The sequence below is a fragment of the Podarcis liolepis genome (genome assembly GCF_965112155.1).
Source record: "Podarcis liolepis genome assembly, chromosome: 4".
NCBI classification, from domain to species: Eukaryota; Metazoa; Chordata; class Lepidosauria; order Squamata; family Lacertidae; genus Podarcis; species Podarcis liolepis.
The window spans coordinates 40,920,632-40,944,385 of NC_139558.1; the positions used below are offsets into that span (position 1 = coordinate 40,920,632).

The window sequence follows — 23,754 nt, forward strand, 5'->3', positions numbered from 1 at the left end:
CGTCATTAAGCCGAGCGCCATTGGCTGTAGCAAACGAAATGGGCGGGGCCGCGAATGGAGAGGCGAAAGGCCGCGCGCGGTAGCATTGGACGGAATCACGCCAGGAAATGAATGGGCGTGACTTCCAGAGAGAGAGAGAGAGAGAGAGAGAGAGAGAGAGAGGGTGGGGAGGGGGGAGGAAGTGGGAGGTTATGGTTTCGCGTCTGCGCGCTACGTATGATTTGTTTGTTTGTTTGTTTGTTTTTGTTGAACGAGAGCTGGGCCTGGTTGGTAGGCGGCTGAGAGAAAGGGCGGGGACTTCGTTAGCCGTTGAGGCCGGCGCGCGCGTTTGTGTGGATCTGCGCGCGCACGCGCGGCGTCGGCTGGTGTCGGTTCCTTACCTCAGCCTTGTGTCACGCGCTCCTTTTCTCCGGCGCCTCCGCCCACCCCTGACCCACCCGCGCTCTTGGTCTCGCCCGTTTCCCTCGCGTCGCTGCTGCTTCTACTTCTACTTCTAGTCTGGTGCGGGCAGGACCATGGCGGATGTGAGTAGTCAAGAGAACGCGGAGGGGGGAATTCTCGGCCCGTTTACATGACTATCCGCCGGGCTGAGGCGGTGGGTCTGTCGGGGCAGAACCGCGGGAGGGGCCGGTTGGTCCAAGAAATAATGGCTGTTGGGTTTATTTCACTTTATTTTTTTGCTGCTAGGGCGGTAAAGTTGAGGTGACTGGGATGAGGGGATTTGAGGTAGAGCCTGTGGGGCGCCGGAAAAGCCGCACGAATATCCCCCAGCCCAACTCCTTCACAGGTGGGGAGTCTTCATCAGGTGGCCCCGCTTGTGGCACAGCAGACGCCCTTCTTGGGTGTGCCTTGGCTTTCCCCTGTTTTAAACTTTTTGGGAGAGAGATGAAAATCGACATTGTGCCTATTAGGTTCAGCCTCTTGGTAAGGGCCTCATTAACGTCAATTAATGAGTCTGGGCTGCACAGTTCCACAACAACTCCCGAGTTTATCATCGTTTTGGGTCCTTGGTTTTCGACTTCTGATGTTTGGCCGTCACTTGACAACATTCTCTGACCCTGGAAATGAGGCAGATGTTCTCTTGCAACTTAAGGAGGCAAACTATCACTTTAAGGAGGGCCCTTTTCTGTAGAAGTTTGTGAAAATGGCATCTTTTCTGTGCTTCTTTCGCTTTCCAGCAGGACACCAGGGCTCCATTAATAAGTGAAACCAGAAGGCGCTTTGAGGCAGAATATCTACAAGGTTGGTGCAGTACCCAAACATTTCATTTGTATCCCACACCTGCAGTGTTCCTGACATGGCAAATACAGGATTGGCGGCTTTTAAGCCCAGTAGCCCATTGTAGGCCAAATACGTTGTACTGGGTTAAAAAAAGAGGATATTTTGTACTTGGAATGTTTGGACATCAAGGGACAAACAGCTTGAGTGAAATGCTACGATTTTATATGGCCGCCTCTAGTTAACCTTCACATTTTGCTTACTAGGTTACCAGTTGTTTACCAGACTTAGATGCCTCTGAAAGGAGTTTCCTTGTCTGCCAGTGTCAATCATTCATCTATTTTATTTAACACCTCAGTAGTATACATGGAATTCCCAGTTTTCCTAACCAAGCCAGCCCTATGAAACTACCACAAGGTTTCTTTGTCATGTACCTTTGCACCTTGCCCTGGGGCCGATGAGCATTAACTACTGTTGGATGTATTCCATTTTTAGTACGGGCCGGACTTGAAATAGTAGGGCAACATGATATGCATTAAAGATACGAAACATTGGGTTTGTATCAACGATCCCATGTAGTATGTAATGACAAGCAATTTTTTGTATCCTGCTTGTTTCTTGGCACTTGGCTCCATCATGAGCAGTCATTTTGCTGTCTGAAAGGGGAAATGAACATTTTATCACACAGATAGCATGAAAAAGGCTATGTTCTCTTATTTGTTCTCTGACACTTACTTGCTTTTATTTGTTAGCAATCCCGTTAATAGGTGTATGTTGGTTGTCTTCCTAATAAACACACCCAGTTCAATGTATTCTTCAATGTGGTGATCCTACTCATTAATGCATCATTGTTTCTGCCTGAATCAGCCTTGACTTTCCAGCACATACTTAGGAATTTGTAGCCTAAATAAAAGCTGCCTGCTTCTGACTAAACACTTGAAGGATTGGGCTGTTATGAAGTAAGTTCTGATGATTTTCCAAGCAAAGTTACAGGGAACCAGGCAGAGGGCCTTCTCAGTAGTGGCACCTGCCTTGTGGAATGCCCTGCCATCAGATGTCAAGGAAGTAAACAACTATCTGACTTTTAGAAGACATGTGAAGGCAGTCCTGTTTACGGAAGTTTTTAATGTTTGAAGTTTTATTCTGTTTTTAGTGTTCTGTTGGGAGCCGCCCAGAGTGGCTGGGGAAACCCAGCCAGATGGGTGGGGTATAAATAATAAAATTATTATTATTATAGTTGTGTGAACTTCTGATGCTGTGTGAATTGCTCAGTGAATGAAATCAAAAGATGCATTAGTCAGGAAACACTTTTTCTCACTCCTCTCAGATTCTTCCCTTTTCTGATCATGAGCTAGTGCAAAGCTTTCCAAACTGTGTGTCACAACACCTTAGTGTGTAGGTGTGTTACATGAACACTCCCTGTGCTCCTCCTGGGGCTGGAAATGGTTTAACCTCTGGTTTGCTAGTAAACTGAATTACTTTTGTTGCAAAATGATGCATGTCTAAAACGTGTGTTGCCAACATGAAAAGTTTGGAAAGATCTGAGCTAGTGTTTTTTTTTAAAAAAAGCCACAAACCAGTTACACAATCCTGCTACATTTTAAGGACCTTTCCCTACCTGTAAGCATTTTTGGTGCACCAAATGCAAACTTAACAAGCTTTTAATGACTTTTCCTGGTTTATCTTGGTCATTGAGGCTATGCTCCATACTACAGCTCCTGATAGCAGCCGTCTCCAGCCTGGTAGGCCTATTTACCAACATTTCTGTGACTTGTTTGACACCTTACTAGGCCACAGTTGCTTTGTGGGCCTTGTCAAAAGGCAGGGTGCACATACTAACATATATATTTTTAATGTTTTGTAGACACTTGGAAATAAAATATATAAAGCAGAAATAACATGTCTTCATTATCCCAACACGTTCTCTTAAAATTGTAGTATTCCTGCTCAAACATATGTATGTGTCAGTTTTTAAATCCGGTCATATTTTCTAATGCCATTCTTATTTTATTGATCAGCAAAAACAGATAAATATGATTCCAGAGATACAGAGAGACTACAGCAAGATGATACCTGGGTTGATAATTTTCTGATATGGCGAGATGATAATGTGGACGATACATTAAAGATGATTGATGAAAGCTTTCAGTGGAGAAAAGAGTATGCAGTTCATGGTAAGATGTTTGATATCTAATTGTAAAAGCAGTTGCTTTTCAAACTTCATTGCTGCTTGTTCCATATGCACCTCTACTTGATAGTTATGTCCCTACACTTCTAGGGTGAGTTGTTAATAATATAGTAAAACCCCACAAGCAGCCTTTGAGTAAAGACATTACGTTCTATACTAAGAAGATACTGCAAGTAAATAGCAGCAAAGGAGAGCTGGTGTTTAATTAGTATATATACGATTGTGTGCATCCCTGCAAAATCAACTACAGTATATAGAAATATTACTGCCCTAAATAATGCGGGCAATGGGACGCGGGTGGCGCTGTGGGTAAAAGCCTCAGCGCCTAGGGCTTGCCGATCGAAAGGTCGGCGGTTCGAATCCCTGCGGCGGGGTGCGCTCCCGTTGCTCGGTCCCAGCGCCTGCCAACCTAGCAGTTCGAAAGCACCCCCGGGTGCAAGTAGATAAATAGGGACCGCTTACTGGCGGGAAGGTAAACGGTGTTTCCGTGTGATGTGCTGGCTCGCCAGATGCAGCTTTGTCACGCTGGCCATGTGACCCGGAAGTGTCTCCGGACAGCGCTGGCCCTCGGCCTCTTAAGTGAGATGGGCGCACAACCCTAGAGTCTGTCAAGACTGGCCCATACGGGCAGGGGTACCTTTACCTTTAAATAATGCGGGCACACACTGTTCCACAGACAAATTCTCTGCTTGAGAATAATGCCTGTTGTTTAGTTGTTTTTCATCACTTCATAGGATTATTTTGCTATTTCTATCTGTACAACAATGATTTATTCACTGACAAGGGCAGTCTTCATACAGCATCCAGGAACCAAAATATTTATTCTTGGCCTGACAGATTATTGGTGCTACCCTTGTGTGTTCAGTCTATCGGGGGTTCCTACTCTGTCATAAGTGAGAAGAGGTTCCCTAAAATGCTTTAAATTAAATATTACCCCTAACTCTTCCACGCTTCAATAACTTGACTTAGAACCCTGCCGTTCCCTATTACAGGATAATCAATACAATATGCTATGTTGGAGTTATAATGCTGTGTTTCGATTGAAATAAATAACTGCCCCGTCCCCAAGTCTTGCTTTAGAACTTCAGGATTTTGTTATAGTATACTTATATGTGCTTATACAAATCTTGCTTTTCTGTAGACTTGACAGAATCTTCACTTCCAAAGCGGTTCTTTGAACCTGGTGCCATTTACCTACATGGTTATGATAAGGAAGGCTATAAAATCTGTAAGTCTGCCTGTTCATCTGCTTACTCATTTACAAGTAATGCAAATGTAATTATGGTTTCAGAGTGAAGAGAACTAAACTTTATGATAATACAGACAGTAACAGGTTATTGGCATCTGTATTTGAGAAGTAATAAAACAATACTGAGGCCATATCACAGGGAGGTAGTTATTAGGCAGTCTTGTATTTAATGAAGGCATGCAGGGTATAAACATTTACTTAATTAGCCCTTCGTTTTAGGAGACACATCTTCAGTATCACATGAAACTAACTATGCTCAAGCATATTCTGTTCAAAAGTGCTTATGTGTCTTTCCTCTTCCTCAGTATAGCTTCTTGAAATTTGACTGATTTTGTACACTGATTGCTAATTCTTCCACCTTTTGAAGAAAACCTTTGGTGGTTTCAATTTTTCAACATAGTGGATGCCTTAGGAAGGCATCTGATGGTGCAACCCAATTTCTTTGGGATAAATAAATGTGTCTTTATTGAATGGGACAAAGATTAGTGGGGTAAGATAGCTGGAAATAATGGCAATCTACTGCAACCAATGCACCCCTTAGATTTCAGATAGTACATGGGTAGATGAGTCTAAAAAGCTCAGGACACACATTTTCGTGGCCCTCTAGCAGCTATGGTGACTCATTTACCAGAAGTAATTTATTTATTGTTAACTGGAAGTGTATACTCGATTATAACCAAACTAGGAGGCTCCCCTGCCCATGTACTATCTGAAACCAAAGGGGCACATTGGTTGCTAGGTTTAAAAAAAATTCAGCTCAACTACCTCACCAGATTGTTCTCTTAGGTCTATAGCCCTATTCTTCTCCATGGGGCTCGCTTCTGAGTAGACATGTATATGATTTTATAGTAGATTATCTTTGTTTCGTTAAAATTATATTTGGGCAAACCATATATAAGTGGATTTTAAAATCCCTTCCTAAAAGGACTTGCTCAACATGAAGACATGTTTTATATCTTGCATTCATGCTTCAGAGCATGTAGGAGGAGGCAAAAATATAGATTCACATTTTTCTTTATAATACCTTTCTTCTGTCGTTTTAAAAAAATCTTCCAGGGATTTAAAATAAAATGCAGTGAACAAAACTGTATTATAACTAATGCATGATAAATAAAAATGTATGTACCTTAGAAAATAAGAATATCTCCTTTACTTAGGAGATAGAAAGTTCAAGAATAAGGGCACCATCCAACCCGTGGGAGGGGGTGAGTTGAATTGTATAGAGGTGATGCTTTGCTTAGTTCTGCTGGCCTGCATCTTTTATGTGTGTAGGTTGAAGCTTTGAAGCAGCATTCCATTGGAACACACCTCTCAGCCAGATTGCTATGCCATTTGAAGGCTGCCTTATCAATTTGCCCCCCGCCCCCTCTATCTACTACTCTCACAGATGTGGCAGGGCTGTGGATATGGTGGTTGCCTCACTTCTCTGCTAAAGCCCCATGGGGCAGCATCAAGTGTCTGGTTTGTGTCATAAGTAGCTATTAGGCAAACATGCATGTTTATTTGTGTTTCTCCCACCCCACTCCATTAGTTTGGTTCAGGGTGAAACTTCATGTAAAAGATTCTAAAACGCAATTTGAAAAGAAGAAGCTAGTAGCCTTTTGGTTGGAACGCTATGCCAGACGAGAACACGGAAAGCCTTTGACAGTGGTATTTGACATGGCTGAAACTGGAATTAGTAACATAGTAAGTATGCATATTACTGTTTTCCTGTTGATGTGTCTTAAACAAAACATTTCCAGTTGGAAAGTTATATACAGTCATACCTTGGGTTGAAGTAGCTTCGGGATAAGTATTTTCGGGTTGCGCGCTGTGGCGACCCGGAAGTAACAGAGCACGTTACTTCCGGGTTTCGCTGCATGCACAGAGGGTCAAAATAGCATCATGCGCGGAAGCAGCAAATCACGACCCACCAGACGCAGGTTGCTTTCGCTTCTGGATGTGAACAGGGCTCCGGAACGGATCCCATTCTCATCCAGAGGTACCACTGTACTGCCTTTATGAAGCCTTTTATAATGGAGTACTTAGATTTAAAATATTTGCCTTTCAGCATAAATCTAACTGTTCTGGATTGACTTGTTTATGAATCACAGCCAAAGCCAGCTGTTTAATAAGAACTATGCTGAGTCTACTACTCAGTTAATTAGCAGTAGAAAGTGCTGCAATCATGCATTCTGTTTTGCAACAAAGTTCCACTAATTTTTATAGGTTTTAGGGCCTGTTCTCTCAACAGTCTCAGAACTCTTAACCATTAAAAATAAAGGCCTTGACGTCTTTTATCCATGTAAACCTTGTTAAGACTGCCAGATGCTTCCTGATACCACATATAAGATTTAGCCTGGATTTTCTTACGCTGTCTCACCACAGATGATACCATCTCACAGAAGTATTTGTCAGGCCTATATGCATAAAGTAACCCTTTAAACTGGCCTGTATGTGTTGCTCCAAGCCAGTTTGCATATATTTTATAGGGTTACTTCAGAATCAGCTTGATATACAGTGGTACCTCAGTTTACAAACTTAATCCATTTGGAAGTCTGTTCTTAAACCAAAACCGTTCTTAAACCGAGGTCCACTTTCCCTAATGAGGCTTCCCCCCCCCCACCCGTGCCCTTCCACCAGTCGGATTCCGTTCTTAGACCGAGGCAAAGTTCTCAAACCAAGACACTATTTCCGGTTTTGCAGAGTTTGTAAACCAAATCATTCTTAAACCCGACTGTTCTTAAACCGAGGTACCACCGTATTTTTGAATAAGGTGAGATATTCTAAAATGAAAAACGTTGAAGCACCTTCAGCACTGGAGCTGTTGAACAGAACTTTTTTGACGTTTTCTGAAAGCTATAAGTAGAGTTTAATCTTTTGTTAATTGGTAATACATCTTTATTTTAGGATATGGATTTTGTCCGATACATCATCAACTGCTTTAAAGTTTATTACCCTAATTACCTCAGTAAGTATGATAATAGCATTTATACTATAGATTTGGAAAATAAATGAAAAACAAGAGTTTCTCAAATCTGAGGGTAGTATCAACCATAGTACAAGCTGGTTCCTGAAAATGGAAGTTTGGAAACAAAGTGGTAGTGTGAAGAATTCATAGAAATCTGAGGTATATTTTGAGATGTTCAGTGGATTCGAACCTCATGCTGTTTTTCTCCCTGCCCCTGCCTAAATATTTTGTCTGCAAAATGGATTACAGTAGGCATAAAATAGATTGATCCTAGGATATGTGGCACTTTTTTTGTAGCAGCAGAAAATAATTCTTCACAACTGCCATGTTCACAGTTTAGTTATTTTCACAATTTGTCACAATTGGGAGGTTTCACTATCCAATTACTTCAGACAGTCTAATACTCAATTAATTAACAAGGCCTTTCACAGAGCAGCTATTGAATTGAGTTTTGTGATTGTCCCCCTCATAAATATTTTTTAAATTATTTTTATATGTATTAGGTAAATCATACTAGGGAGTAAATAATGAACTGGGTACACTGGGGCTTTTCCTGTCCCCCTTCCCAATATAGTTTCTGGTATCATGAAAAGCCGCTCCAGGGCGTACAGTTGAATCTAGGGAAAGGCAGCCAGGGGTAGCGGTGGGCAGGCAGCACACCTGTGAGTGCAAAGATGCATTTACCATTTATTTTTATCTTTAGACTTCAGCCAATTAACCTGGGAGCAGACACAGATAGGATTGGGCTTTCAGTGTAGTCTTTCAAAGTTTTGATTACTCCATTTTATTTTAAATGTTTTTATTAGCTTTTGTGTTTGATTTCTCAAATACAGCTGTTATGGAAAGCATTCTGCTCATATCTTTATAATTTACTTTTATATCCCTTTACAGACTAATGTATCGATGATAAATTTTCAGTTATTTTGCTTATAACTAAGGTGACTCCCACACCAAGAAATCGAAACTCTGGCCTTTTTTCCACTCAATAATGTATTTAAATAAAACATTCAGAATTGCTAATTTATGTAGTGAAGAAAACGAAGAGGGGGGTTTAACAGGACAACAAATAAAGTATTTTCATTTCATAGGAAATTTGACAGTGCTAAAATGCTATATTAAGCACAAAACCCTCTTCTATTGTTCATGCAGCAAAAATTGTGATCTTTGAACTGCCCTGGATAATGAATGGTAAGTTAAAATTTTAACTTGTCTTATCTGGAAGGATTGTTATTGAAATTTATATTTTATGCAAATCCCTTCTTATTGTTGATAGGGGAATTTTTATATGATTCTAATGTTTTTGTACAGTGTATCTTGTGTCTTATTCTTACCTGTCCCAAACATTCAGGGAAGGCAATGACAGCTTTTTTGTAAAAAAAAAAAAAAAATCTAGCTATTAAATACCACCTAAAATATTTTTGCTTCCAATATTTTCTAACAAAACTAATGGGAAGTAAGTTGTGATTGTGGTCTGTGTAAACAAAATAGTAGAACTCTTTTCAAACTATCTTCCCTTTTCTTACCCAGCTGCTTTTAAAATTGTGAAAAGTTGGCTGGGTCCGGAAGCAGTGGGTTTGCTGAAGTTGACTAATAAGAATGAAATCCAGGAGTATATCAGTGCTGAATATCTTCCACCCTATATGGGTGGAACTGTAAGTATATTGCTGCTGAACTTAATGTTTGTATTATGTTGTGAAGGGAAAGTATAATAAATATATAGACTGTACACAGTTTTGGAATTAAGTAAACAATTATAATACATTTGTTTTCAATAATTAATTTTTGTTCTACTGTTTTGTTACTAATTTCTGGTTTTAGCTATTTTTCCAATGGTCTTTTTCCGTGTACTATGATTGTTTTGATTGGTTTTCTGTCTTGTAATTATGACCCTCTTTGGGGACTGTGAAGTTGCAATTCAGCATATAAATAATTACTGTTTTTAATTCTGTAGTCTTCACAGTCATCAAACCACATGCTTCCAGAGTAGCAGTAGTATTGTTCTAGAGCAGGGATGATTTTTTTGGCTTCTCAGATGGATTAAGCCTACTAGGGCTTTCAATCCAGTCTGTAGTGTCATCTTTGAGACCTTCTGCTTCCTGGGAGGGCAGACTTTCAGACTGTCATTAAAGTGAATAATGACTTATCACTCAGCAGTGGAAGCTATCATGCAGTCTTCTGATATTCACATTAATCATATTCCTGCTTTGGGTTGTAACTTGAGTTTTAGATATTTTAATTCCATTAAACTTCAACCATAATTTGTTAAAAGGCATCCTGCACAGAAAATGCTGGAAACGCGGTCTGAACACCATTTCCCATCCATTAGTAAGATTTGTGAGATAACAGAATTGCTGAATTAATGCAGATTAACTGGGCATTAACCAGGTTGTATACCCAATGATACACTAATGCTTTGATTTGCTTATATTCTTGCGTAATTTCCTTAAACACTAAATGTAGCAATATAGTTCTTGATGTTTTCTTCTGCTTAGAATGGCACAGATAAAATCAGTCAGAGTTGAGGACCAAAGAGTGATTTGGTGATTATGTTTATCTTTCACCACCATCTCCATAACACACTAACATCTTTGTATTATAGGATACCTTCAAGTATAGTTATCCTCCATTGGTTGATGATGATTTTCAAACTCCATTGTGTGAAAATGGACCCATGACTGGTGAAGATGAAGTTGAAACCAAAGAAGAAACAGACATAGATAACAAGGAGAGTCCAGATTCTAATGAAGAACAAGCACTTAATTCAAAAAAGGTATCCCTGGACTGATGGTTACATAGGAAAGAATGATACAAACAAGTATTTTATGTCAACCATCCAAACATTCAATGTTAAACTAGTACAGTGAATAAAGCCTAAAGTGTCATTGGTTAGTTATTATGTTCTTGCTGTCAGGATCAAGAAACCAGCCCAGAAAATCATAGAATTGTAGAGTTGGAAGGGACTCTGAGGGTAATTTAGTCCACCCCCCTGCAATGCTGAAATCTCAGCTACAGCATTCCTGACAGATGGTCATCCAACCTCTGCTTAAAAACCAGCTCCTGAGGGAGACTGCTTCACTGTCGAACAGCTCTTACTATCAGTAAATTCTTCCTTAGTATCTCATTTATTGTAACTTGAAGCCCTACTGCCTTCTGGAGCAGGAGAAAACAAATTTGCACCATCTTTCATGTGACAGCTGTTAGTAATAACAACAACAACATTAACAACAATATTCAAAAAAATTATATGCCCATCTGACTGGGTTACCCCAGACACTCTGAGTGGTGTCCAACAAATTAAAACACAATTTAGATTTACACAGTTTAGATATTTGACGATCGCGTTCATATTTCCTCTCGGTCTCCTCTTATCCAGGCTAAACATACCCAGCTCCCTCAACCGTTCCTCCATAAGGTTTGATTTCCAAACCCTTTGTTGTCTTGGTCATCCGCCTTTGCACCCATTCCTTTTTATCAATATCCTCCTTAAATTGTGGTTCCCAGAACTGGACACAGTATTTCAGGTGTGATCTGGCCAAGGCAGAATAGTGTGGTACTATTACAGAATAGTGTGATACTGTTATTAGGTGTAGAATCTGACATTTGTCCCTATTGAAATGTCTTTTGTTAGTCTGGGCCCAGTTCTCGATAATCTGTTAAGGTAATTTTGAAACCAAAATCTGCCTTCAGCAGCATTGGCTACCCATCCCAGTTTGATGTCATCTGCAAATTTGATAAATATTCTATCAATTCCTTTGTTCAAGTTGTTTATAAAGATGTTGAACAACAGGTTTGGGACAGAACCCTGCGGCACCCCACTTGTCATTTTCCCCCAGAATGATGATCCTTCCCAGTACCCTAATTCTGTGCCTGTGAATGTGTTGCTTGGCTGTTAGTATTATGCACCAGTTATCCAGGAATCCTAAGCAATCCTTCTGAGATACCAGAAGACTTTGCTTAGAGGAGACACTTCACACACAAACACACTTTCCTTATTTTACCTTATATGAGAACTGGAGTTACTTTGTGAAGCATACACACTCAGCAAAATTTGCCCACTTTAAAATTTTGAGTGGTGAACTTTAGAACACTTCATAAATGATTTAAGTGATAGAAAGTTTATCGACCTTTTCTTTTCCTGCTTGTTTGTCTATATCTGAGCTTGGAATGTACAGAGGTAATGTCTGCATTACAGTAGTTTTGGTCCTGCAACCCTGAACAGAGAATCTATATAAGTTGTTCCTACTTATTTACTTTTAGCCTTTTTTTTCTCCCTAAAGTCCTAACTACTATCAGAGATGTCTCATTTAGAGATTGTCAACTAAAGTGGTATCCATGTGACATGGTACTGCCTTGATAATATCTTGTCTCAATAATTTGGGTGCCTTATTTATTTGAGAGTATATTTTGAAAGTAACACATTTGGATCTACTGTACTGCAGTTACAAGTAACATCTGTGTTCACTTTTTTAAAAGTACTGTGTATGGGTTACTGTGGAGAGTTAAATATACATAGTTTTTTCTGTTAGATGTTCCTTTCCAGTTTTGGGCATTATAGTTGCCTGAATGCTCTTACAGTTTTGAAAGCATGCACTATATTCCATCACACTCCTAGCATTTATTTATTCATTCATGTTCTTACATTAATATCCCACTTTCATTCTGTCATGGACCCCAAAGGAAGTGTACATGTGAATCCCAGGTGGTCAGTTGCTCAGGCACTGACCAGACCCAGACCTATTTTCCAACTGCCAGTAAAAGAAAAAAAGGTTAAGACAAGTCATTCCATGTCTTCAATATAGTTACTTCATCATTCAGTCCTGCCAACTTTTCATTGATTTGGTCTGAAGTCTCTAGTATTTTCCATTTCCATTTCAGATCTCTTTGATTCATTTTCTTTCCCCGTTTTATCAAACACCGATCCTGTCATTTTCAGTAATCAACTGTGGAACAATACTAAGAGTCATTGGGAGATCCAGATGTACTTTTGCCATACTGGGTGCTTTTGATGTTTTGGAAATTATTAGCAACTCAGTCTACCTTAATATTTCCACCTTAAGACAGGCTATGGATATGATCTCTCACAATAAATTCTTCCCTGTAGCTGGACTAATGGCTGGTGTACTTTCAGTTCTTTAGTGGCAAGAAACAGAAAAGAAGTTAAAGATTTTTCATACAGGGGATTCCCTCATTGGTTTAAACTTTATTGCTAACCATAAATTAAGCTTTGTGCTCTGCCTTAGACACTTTAACAACTAGTTTTCCTTTGTGTTCTTCTTAACAACAGGAAGCAGTACTTAGAAATTTTCAGATTGAATTTTCACCAGCTGGTAGAGGGATTTCTCTAAGTTTCGGTTTTGCTTGTCCCAGAAGTGTTTGAGAGGGGGTGGATCTTTCTAACTATGGAAGGTGCACTGTGGGCACAATGTCAGTTTCTCAGCTTGCCAGCTCATTTTAACTCCTGTTTAAGCTGCCAGGCATAGACATCAGAAAATGGCCTTGGTCAAAGTATTTGAGGTTGCTCCCAGATCACTCTTATCTTCCAGAGTTATGAATAGTCAGACCATCTGTCTGACTATTATCAATCACCACATGATTATCTTCTGTCAGAGGAGAGCTAACAGATACAGCCAAAACGCCATTCCTCTCGAGAGTCCCCAAGGTTCATCAAGATGTTGGAATAATACACATGTAAACAAAATTGTTTAATTTGTATAGCTGAAAATTGTGCTTGGATTTCTGATAAATTTGGAATATGTTGTGATGGAGTGGGACAGAAAATGGGATGAAGTCTAGGAAACCTCAGACACACCAAGGCATCTTAATCTTAAAGTGTATTCCCATTTATCAAAAATAAAAACATTTGCTTCATTAAGTGAAAAACTTTCAGTACGTATAAAACTCTGTTTACCATATATCAAACCCAAATAAAAAATTGTTAAATGTAGGTTTAGTTCGTGATAACTTTCATTTAGTGAATGAAGCAGAGTCCATAATTTGCAGGCATGTCATTTTACTTGATAGTAAAATATAATTGATTCCTGAATAGTCTCCCTTGTTTCTGTTTCCCTAGGCAAATTTTGCAGAACAAACTCCAAAATCAGAAGAGTGTGAAAAACAAGATTCCAAAACAAAAAATGCAAAGAAAGCACTAACCACTTTTAAAGGACCTTTATTGCATATCAGGTATCAATAATAATTTCATTAAAAATGTAGTTCTTTCTATATTGTAATATTGCTGTTCTGTGTCTTGAAAACTACTTGAATGTGAAGGAAAATATATTTGATATTTTAAGAATTGTTTCACATCTGATTCAGAGGTCTTCTCTGAAGCTCATGATGTTTCTTTACGAAGGACATGGTGGTGTTGATGAAGTCAGGGTTCTTTTGGCAAAGAAGTTCAGAAACCTAGATTTCTGATGAATTTGGAATATGTTGTGATGGATACACATTTTATGAGTGTATTATAGCTGCCTTTCCCCACCCCTCACAGCAGTATCCTATTATGTAGTCAGTTAGTGTTAGGTAGTTATAGTGTGGGAGTCAAATACTGTACCTTAAGTTGAGAAAAATGAGATCTACAAAATTGCTCTGATTTTAATTATTACTTTGTTAATTTGTATAGTGCAGAAAAGTCTGTAAATTGAACTGTAACACCTGTTGAAGTATAGATGTTTCCTTTTACATAAGCTGTAACATAAAATATGTAGAAAATATCCTGATGTGTCGTAAGAATTTGAAAGCGTTTGAAAATGTGACTGTTTCATTAGAAATTTGAATTAAAGTTTTTGTTTATACAAATCTGGTATCTAGATTTTGGGGAAGCAGTGGGAAATCTGTAGCAGTTGCATTATTGTGATGTTGATTACATCTAAAGTTTGTACCACATAGGTTTCTGAGCAGGTAACTGAAGATAATTTTGGAACACAAACTTCTAATATGGCCATGGAACATTCCAACCTAAGAAACATAATTCAGAACTTCTAGCATTTGATTTTGTCACTAAAATAAATTCTTCATGTGATTATAAATGAATGATTGAAAAGTTCATCACTTCCACTTGTCTTCCAGAAAAGAAAGGATTATTTCATTATTTCACCCTAGTTATGTCATGTATATCACCCAAGCATTTGATATACATACATCAACATTGCAGTCAGGAATTCCATATACTATAGGCAAGCAAGTGCATGAAATTCATTGTGGCAGGTGAGCGGGATGGTAGAGGAGTAATACAGCACTCTGAAACCAAGCAGACTGCTGGAGGAGTGAAACCCCTTCATCTTCACCTGGCTTAGAAGTCCAGTTTTCCATACCTTTTCAGCCAGCCAGTCCCCAGCAGGCTAGTAACCTCACTGACCTAGGTGTCTGTAGGTTCATAATGTGTTTGTGGGTATGGGAGAGGGGGAATAGAGATTATAATAAAGATGAAATGTTCTAACATTTTTTCCAGATCTAACATGTCATGATTTGGGCAAAATATATTCCCACATTTTTAAATTTCATTTTGCATTGTGAGTGTTGTTATACAGATAAGTTGGTGTGCATAATTCATTATTGTAATGCCTATTTGTTGGGATCCAAAGAGCCACCTGACTGGTTCTGTGCACCAAGCCTGGGGCTTGTGTTTCTCAAGCAGCAATCCCCTAAGCTCTTCTAAAGATGAGGAAAGCTCAGAAAGCAGTTGTGTTACAGAATGCAAATCTATTGCTTGCATGCCTTCAGTGCATGCAAAATAGCTCTTTGGGTCCCAGGTACTGAGTTGAGTGTTAAAAGTGCGTATATTTCTGCTACAAAATAAAATAGCAAGAGCAGACTTTGCCTCAGCATGTGTAAAACACTTTCGCTTTCTCTTAAAATGTTGAACTGATACAGCTATTTGGAAGTTCCTGCTGGCCATAAGTGTCGCAGCTCACAATTTTCATACGCAAGAGCCAGATTCTGTCTCGCCCATCTTCCATTTAAAAATTATATCCGGTAGTAGGGCTGTGAAAGCGTTTGGAGAGTTGCTGCCATTCAGAATAGACAGTACTGAGCTAGATGGACTAGTGATGTGATTTCATGTCAGGTAACACTACACATAAATATATATATATATTACTTACCCAAAAAGATGACAAACAGTTGTTTTGCCCTTGGTTTGTTGATGCTTCATGATACTTTTTTAAAATACATGTGTATTTTACCCAAACACGTATTACTTAAAACTTGGAACACAAAATGAGTCCTGGATGTGATGAGTAAAATAGAAGTATGAATTGCTTTTTAAGTGAAAATCTCACTGAAAGGACGGTTAAAAGTATTTGACATTTAGCAGTATATGTTGAAGGATTGGGTTAGAGCCTGTTAACTGACAGATAGTGTTCTAAAGAAGCACAAACTTTATTTTTAAGAGAATGAATGAAGTTTGTCAACCTGCAATGCAAATACTTTAATACAAATTTGTGATTTTTCATTAGTCCAGCAGAAGAACTGCATTTTGGGTCCAAAGAAACTGGAGAGAAGAAATGCTTGATTGTTCTCACAAATGTGACCAAAAATACAGTGGCATTTAAGGTAAATATTGTGTTTATGTGGTGATTAACCTGACTGAATAGTAACCATAATAGCTGATGAAATGGTTTTCAGAAGGTATGCATAACTTTCTATGCCAAGCTGACAAAACTGTCAAACCAGGACCAGATAAATGGTCTTAAAGGTGGAGTAACTATAATTTTTTTATATTATACTGTATAACTGGATCTCATCAAATGTTTGTCACTTTAATATTGCAGTGAAATGCCAGATAATAGCAGTGAAGTATCAGGAAAGATACCCCAAGGAAGAACATGATATGCAGTTTATAAAGCTAATGTGGAAACGTGTGTAAAACTTACATGGAAAGAGTGAGAGGAGATCTTATTCTCCCATTATACTAGAACTTGTGGTGTCCTAATGAAGAATTAGCAGTACAGTGAGTTGAGAGCAGAAGAGTATATTGTTTTCTTTGGCTTAATTTACGTAATTTATTACAGTGATTGCTTAGATTACATTTAAGAAGAATTGGGAGTTATCATTGGTTATTTGTTATTGATAAGTGGTACCAACAATAAAAGGTTAGTGTGAAGTGTTCTTGTTCAGGGTTACAGTCTGGCACGCATATATTCCTGTTGAGTAAACATGCAGAAGGTTCTCAAGACTCCTGCTGATTTTGCATCCTATACTTCCCTCTTTTAGCTATTGCACACACTCACTCTCTCTCTCTCTCTCTCTCTCACACACACACACACACACAGCATTACGTGGCCACTGTGCATGCCAAGTCCTTGTTGCAAACTTTGGGCTTCCCCCAAGCCTGTTGATACCCCCCCCCCCCACACACACACACTTGGGAGAGTAAAGTTTGGTATTTTGCGGAAGTTAAATAGAAGATTAGTGTTCAGAAGCAAAATAACACAAATGGAGAATACTAATCAAGTTTTTGTCCTACTGGTAAGTTGTGAGTAGAATCTAGTCCTCTACTAAGAAAACTGGTAGCATTTAATACAGTTACACTTTGTTTAGGTTAGAACAACTGCTCCTGACAAGTACAGAGTGAAGCCAAGTAACAGCAGCTGTGAACCAGGCACATCACTAGATATAATAGTATCTCTTCATGGAGGTAAGTAAAATCTTTTACACTATTGTATGAATGAAATAAACAAGTTCTGTAATGTACATTACTGGCAGCAAGCTTGGAATTCTATGTACATGTACTAGAACATAAGCATTAGTGAAACCAAATAACTGTTCAGATTTCATATGACTGCTTCTGTCTAGTCCACATCTCTAGTGCAACCTTTCACTCATCCCCAGTAGTGGAGAGAAGAGGCCTGTTTGCAGTCCCTTATAGGTAGAATTCCATAGGCCAAAATTTGAACAGAACAAACCCTAATAAAGTTCATTCCTCAATCTCTTTGCAAATCTCTATCATTACTAGCCTGTTTCTAAAAATTCTATTGTTTATTATGCTTCCTGTAAATATGCAAAAAGTTAGCTACTGATTAACAAATAAATATACTGTTAAAGAGGCCTCGGATTCAAGTTGTGTACTATTTAAATGACCATTTTTGCTTATCAAAACTTTGACATTTAGGGACATGTTTCAAATAAGTAGCAGCCTCACTGATGTAGTGTAAAGATATTCGAGTTATTTTCTAGAATGATTAGGAGAGCACTTGGATTGACATTGAGATATCTATCTATCTATCTATCTATCTATCTATATATAAAATTTGATTTTTTTTCTGTGTATATAGTGTAAACATTATATTGAGCCCTGCCCTAGAGAATTTAAAAATTCAAAATATGCTGGATCCTATTAACATTTAATTACTGTTATTTTTTATTTATTCTGGAATTGGGCTGCATATTTAATGTTGGATGAATAAGTAAAAGGTAGTGTATTCTTTCAAAAGTGTGTGAGAGAGAGGGGGGAGAGGGGGGGAGAGAGAGACTATTAGAATGTATACCACCTGTGTTTGAAAAACTACAGCAACTAGATTTTAGAAGAATTTGTTTTAGGACAGCTGTGTGATAGGTATATGGTAAAATAAATTAATCCCAAATTATTTATACGCCCCATGAATCTGCTGTAAATCAGTTTGGGGATTTTCATGAACCTACAATTAGCTTATGTCCACCAGGGCTTCTTATGAGATCTGAACACCGGTTACAAGGTACAATTTGAATCCACATTCATGCTTTGGAAAACAGCCCAATTTGCACCAATTCAGACACAAAGTCTGAATCCCACTTTGGAGAGATGATTCTTTCTGCCTTTCTCTGCTACTATTATGGGGATTTTTTTTTTTTTGTTTTTTAAAAACCTATCACCTACCCACCCATGCCCACTTTTGACCAAAATAAATAAAATTTGCTGAGTAGATAAAGTCTGCAAATTACAAGGGGCACCTTGTAGACTGAGATTAAGATGGGCACCTATAATTATGAAGGGGAGATTAAGATGGGCACCTATAATTATGAAGGGGTGAAATTTGTAGTCAAGGAAGCCCCATTTGAGGGACTTTCATGATTTCAGAAGGATGACAGGTAGTGGCTTTCTTGCAGGTACAGCCTTTATAGTTTTACATTTTAATCTCTGAATCTATCTTCTACTCTTTCATAACTCTTTTGTGAATTGGCAAATTTTGTTCAGTGCTTCTAATTATTGCATATCTTCAGTAACTAACTAGCTTTTTGTATAAGTAGATATAGTCAAGGGTGTGGGTTTTTTTTCTCGTAGTGTATAAACTTTTGAAATACTGCCTAAATCCAAAGGAAGTAAAATTGTCATGTTGATTAAACAGGTTGTGCAGCTTCCCTGCAAGATCGTTTTTTGATTATGGCAGCAGAAATGGAGCAGTGTTCTGGAACAGGAACACAAGAACTGGGTCAGTTTTGGAAGGAAGTTCCAAGAAACAAAGTGATGGAACATAGGTAAGCATTTCATGTTGTTTTGGGGGACATATTGAGCTGCCTATGCAACTGAAAACAAGTGTTCCACATTGATTAGTATCACCTTGGTAGGTGAAATTTGCCACAAATGCACCCTTGATAGGCATGGTATAAAATAAAGAATGACTTGTTGGTTCCTTCCTTGGGAGTTGCACAGATACAGCTCTTTGAAATATTTACTGCTGGTGTTTATAATTACAAGTATGATATATATGTAAAAATGATTTAAGAAGAAAGAGAAGAGTTGCCAGTAACTAACTGCCTATTCTAGAGTACAGAGCAGCTTTTAAACATGAAAAACAAAAAAAGCTACTGGGAGAAGAGTAACGCAGCATGTGTGGCCAGCTGCAGAACATGCATGGCAAGCTTTACCACACACACACACACACACACACACACACAAATAATCAGAGCCTTTGTCCTGAAATAAGAGAGAGGAGGATAGAGGACTCAGCTAGACTGCTAAAGAAAAAGCGATTTATATGTGTTGTATGTGTGATGTAACAATGTGCCACCAGATGGCGACGTGGAGTCCTGTTTTTCTCTACCTGTTTTCCCTGTTTAAATTTACAAAGCTTTAAATTGAAATGCTTCTTTGATGTGTCTAGATCCAGCCAGAATTATCTATTGCCCTTCCAAGCCCCCTTCCTTTCCCTTTCAAATCTAGTACATGTGCACAGCCGAAGATGAGAGCCAGTCTCCAAAATAGTGTTCTCATCACTCCCTTTCAGATTGTGTTCTCCCTAGCACGTCACTGTCTGTAGCTAGTCAGTGCTTATAGAAGCTTCCCAAACCATTACCACTTATGTTTTGTGCAGGTAATCTTGTCCTTCTGATTGCTGGTTCCTCAGAAATATGGTTAGGTTTCCTTTTGACTCCAGCACTGTTATAATTGATGACGATCTTCTCTTTGCTGGTCACTGTGATGGGCAGGGGCAAGGAAGGGAAGCAGAAATAAAGGCTGCATCATTGAACATATGAAACAAATACCAGCAGGGAATGGAATCTATGAAGCAGAAGAGGCTTGGAGAAAGAAAGAAAAAATAACCATGTACTCTTACAATTGTACTACATTTCACTGTTCTGCTGTTTCCATTTGTCCCAGGTTAAGATGTCATGTTGTGGAAAGCAGCAAACCTTCTTCATTAACAATAAATGAAAATTCCTTCAATATTCCTGCAAAAACGAATGAAGATTTACACGTACAGGTAACACTTGTGCATATTAATATATAGCTTCCAGCTGGATTTGTAGGAATGTGCAGTGCATTGGGGGCTTTCAATATCCTCCTGTAGCCTTTAGTGCCCTTGAAAACCTGAAGAACTGAAGGTTGGAGACTCCCCTCCAGGATGACTGTTGCTGTATTCTAAGGAGCTGCTCTTTAAAAAGCAATAGATAGTGGGGAATTCAGGACAGAAAGAAATGAAGTATTTTTTTACAGAACACAGTTAAATTATGTAACTGGACATTAGGCCATGTAGTGGCCATATCTAATGTGAGGAACGGTAATATAGTGATAAGGAAAGTACTATGAGCTTAGTATATGTTGAATGTATGGCTAGCACATAGCATGCCTTACTTATATAGTAGAACATAGGCATATTTTCAGCTAACTGATAAAATACGTTTTAGGCATTAAAATTATGTGATTTATTTATTTATTGTTTACTCTCACCCCCCTTCCAGCTAACACAGTTATTGCAAGCTAATAAAAGACTCCGAGAACAGATTGATCGTTGCGTCTGGTTCCAGCAATTGACTCTCTTGTTTATGTTTCTATTACTGGCCAGTACTACCTTTTGTTTCTACTTGTTGTATGCGCCAAGGAGCTAAGTAGCAATGCTTTGTACGGTAAGCCCTCTCTGCAATTCATTTGGAAAAGGCAAAGAACCAGTACTATGAAACTGCCAAAAAGGAGATCTATATGAGACTCTCCAGAAACTGTGAATCACAAGATTGTGATCTATGCCTTTAATCAACAAGTAGAGTGACTTTGTTGATATTTATTAAAGTACAGGAAATAAAACAGGATATTAAAGGAGTCATTTACACTGGGCAACCTAATAACTGTTACAGAACAAAAGGTGTTTATGACTTAATGTATTTTTACTTTTATTTCTGTCATGCAGAAGTATACAAGATGTATCAAAACAATTTGTGCATAAAATGTATTTCCCTTGAAATGAAAGTGCAAATTAGTAACAATATAGGAAAGCCTCATTTATGCTATTTGTACATAAAAGGAAATGATACAGCTCATGCAGTTTGAAATGGAAGAACTGCAGTCTGGGGGTGGTGGTCTTTATTCTTGCTCACTCCCCCCCCCTGAAATTATTACAGATATTTAAGGTTATACTATTTTGCATTGAATAATTTGTAGCCATAATTGCCTGGAAATGCCTGCAATGGTTCCAAAGAGCCAAAATAAAAGTTAGTTTTTCCAAGAATGCCATAGTACATTACTATATACCATGATACCTGAAAAAGAATTGTGCAGGAACACAACTCTCCATTCTTCAGTGTGTCTTAGTCTACAGAACTAAACTAGCTAGTTCAGGAGTGCAACCATATTATGCCATGAAATTTATTGTCAGTTTCCCACTAGGTTGGTGTTCTTCTGCAATTCAAGGACAACAAATAGAACACCATAAATTATTATTTGTTATTAAGTTTGGAATAATTCCTATAATTTCTCAAATATGTGTTGTAAATCACGTGTGATATGGAAGAAAGTAGGAAGATACAGGTATACAGAGGAATTGCAAATAGTGCTTTTTGAAAACCATTACAAGAAAGCATTCTAAAAGATGAATAAAAACATTCCCAGTTAAACATTCCTTTTACATAACTATAACTATGCTATATGAAATTTAAAAGTAAGAGAGTGCTCATGTTTTGGTTAACATTTAATCTTCTGTAAATCAGACAAGTTGTAACAATATATGGTGTCGTAAGTCATGTTTGCAGATGAAGTCCTAAGATCAGTTCTCAGCGCTTCTTTCTGCTGTAGAATAATTTGAAGCAAAAAATCTTTGGTTATGCTCTGGAGCACACAGCATGTGCAGGGACTTCCTCTTTCCTTCTGCGTATGAGAAGCTCTATGTGCACATAGGCACTTTTTGCTACACTCTTCCGCTGTTCCTATTTTATGTAAAGGAAAAAAATCCCTGAGTAGCTGAGCTTCTGCATATGCAGTGATGTTGCTTCACTCCAGTGGCACTAAGCTCTCATAATTGAGGCCATAATTTATATCACATATTACTACTTCCACTACAATGTATCTCACCTTGATAATGCTGCTCACTCTTCTGGGTTCTTGTATTTTATTTTTAATTTATTAGTAATAACTTTGTGGGAAATGCAGTTTACTTTTACAAGTTAAACAAATTTTCAGCTATTGGTTTCAGTAGGCTTAAGCATGTATATCTATTTGACTGTTACCTTAATGTGTAGAATTTGGCTATGTTCATTTAGCTAAGCTTGAAAGTAGAGAGGATGACAGCAGATTTATTTGGCTTGTTATAATAATTTTATGAGTCTGCTGGCTTCCTATATAGTGCCACCTTGTTTCATATCCCAACCCCTAGGAAGATGGGTCTCTTGCTACCTACTCATTTTACTGAAACATTCACCAAAGGTTTTGATCACTGAATTGACTTTTATAAAATTGAACATATTCTAGACAATAATAATGCAAGGTGATTTTAGTCAAGCATTCAATGATACAGGTATGAAATGCTTTTATAGAATTTACCTTTGTGCCCATGAATTTGCTCTTTATTGGCTTACGGTTTCAGCTGATCATAAGAAACATATCTTTCTTATGCAAGTCACTTCATATTTCACAAACAAGCCAAAACAATTTGATTAATTGGTCTCTCATCAGTTGCATTACCTTCAGTTAAATTCTATTATTGTAGTTCCTCAGCAAGTCAACTGTAAGTACAAAATATAGAATAATTCTAGTCTCAAATTATTATTTTTTAAAATGCTTATCAGTGAGTTGGATTAGATTTAATTTCACTTTGTTAAATGTTTTCAGAATATATTCATAAGCATATGCCAATTAATGCTCTTAATGTTCTGGTGCTTCAAATATTTTCAGTATTTTATTACTGTATTCATATTTTCTATGTAAAATTGATCAGATAGACAATGTTTTATATTTTAATATGTTATAAATAAATAACTGCATTTGTGAAACAAAAAGGGGGGGAAACGTGTTCATTGTAGTTCTTAACAGACATAGTTTGGACATACGTTTTTTTCAAAGTTCAGTTGTGTTTCTTGCTTTCTCTTTTTAGTGCAGATTGTATTTAAAATGAAATATTACATTGCCCTTCCATTCTACCTCATTTGTAACTTAAAGAAAATTCTTCAAGTTATGTAGCCCCATCGACTTTAGTACAATACAAATAACCAACCTTTAGCACATGCTGCCAGGCTGTGTTTGTGTTGTGTGCCTCTCCCCCCCCCCTCCCTCCCCCCCACTGAACACATGCCTTTGCCTTTTATAGAACCAAAGGGTTGCAGGTTTTATTTCTGAGCAAATAAGCATAATATTGGGATGTTAGGAAAATCATGTTCTCTTAGGTCTGAAAACGAGGAACATGAGAAAAGTGTCCCTGGGTATGACCAGCCAAAGTTCAGACAAATAGTAGGTCAAGCATCTTGGCA

General features: G+C 38.1%; 1 protein-coding gene and 1 long non-coding RNA gene across 3 annotated transcripts in view; one reads left to right on the forward strand and one right to left on the reverse strand.

Annotated features, from left to right (window-relative positions):
- Positions 1–58: 58 nt before the first annotated feature.
- On the forward strand, positions 59–23,286 carry MOSPD2 (motile sperm domain containing 2). Of its 2 annotated transcripts, none has more exons than XM_083502014.1 (15): positions 59–524; positions 1,179–1,242; positions 3,237–3,392; positions 4,548–4,634; positions 6,187–6,341; positions 7,545–7,605; positions 8,755–8,793; positions 9,133–9,257; positions 10,205–10,375; positions 13,676–13,788; positions 16,062–16,158; positions 17,146–17,242; positions 18,930–19,059; positions 20,183–20,285; positions 20,764–23,286. In XM_083502014.1, the coding sequence occupies exons 1-15, from the start codon at positions 516–518 to the stop codon at positions 20,908–20,910; spliced, it is 1,554 nt and encodes a 517-aa protein (XP_083358140.1). In that variant the 5' UTR covers positions 59–515; the 3' UTR covers positions 20,911–23,286. The 2 variants fall into 2 exon arrangements, with proteins under 2 accessions (XP_083358140.1, XP_083358141.1); XM_083502015.1 differs by having other exon boundaries at positions 189–524; positions 1,182–1,242.
- The window catches only part of LOC310706384, a 74,068-nt gene continuing 72,123 nt past the window's right edge, over positions 21,810–23,754 (reverse strand). Inside the window, exon 12 of the long non-coding RNA XR_014525813.1 lies at positions 21,810–23,672. This is a non-coding gene — a long non-coding RNA (uncharacterized lncRNA). The remainder of the gene's footprint in view (positions 23,673–23,754) is intronic.

Coding starts and splice junctions, on each gene's coding strand:
- MOSPD2 (XM_083502014.1), top strand. Junction 1,243..3,236: donor TGAGGCAGAATATCTACAAG/GTTGGTGCAGTA, acceptor TTTATTGATCAG/CAAAAACAGATAAATATGAT. Junction 16,159..17,145: donor AAAATACAGTGGCATTTAAG/GTAAATATTGTG, acceptor CACTTTGTTTAG/GTTAGAACAACTGCTCCTGA.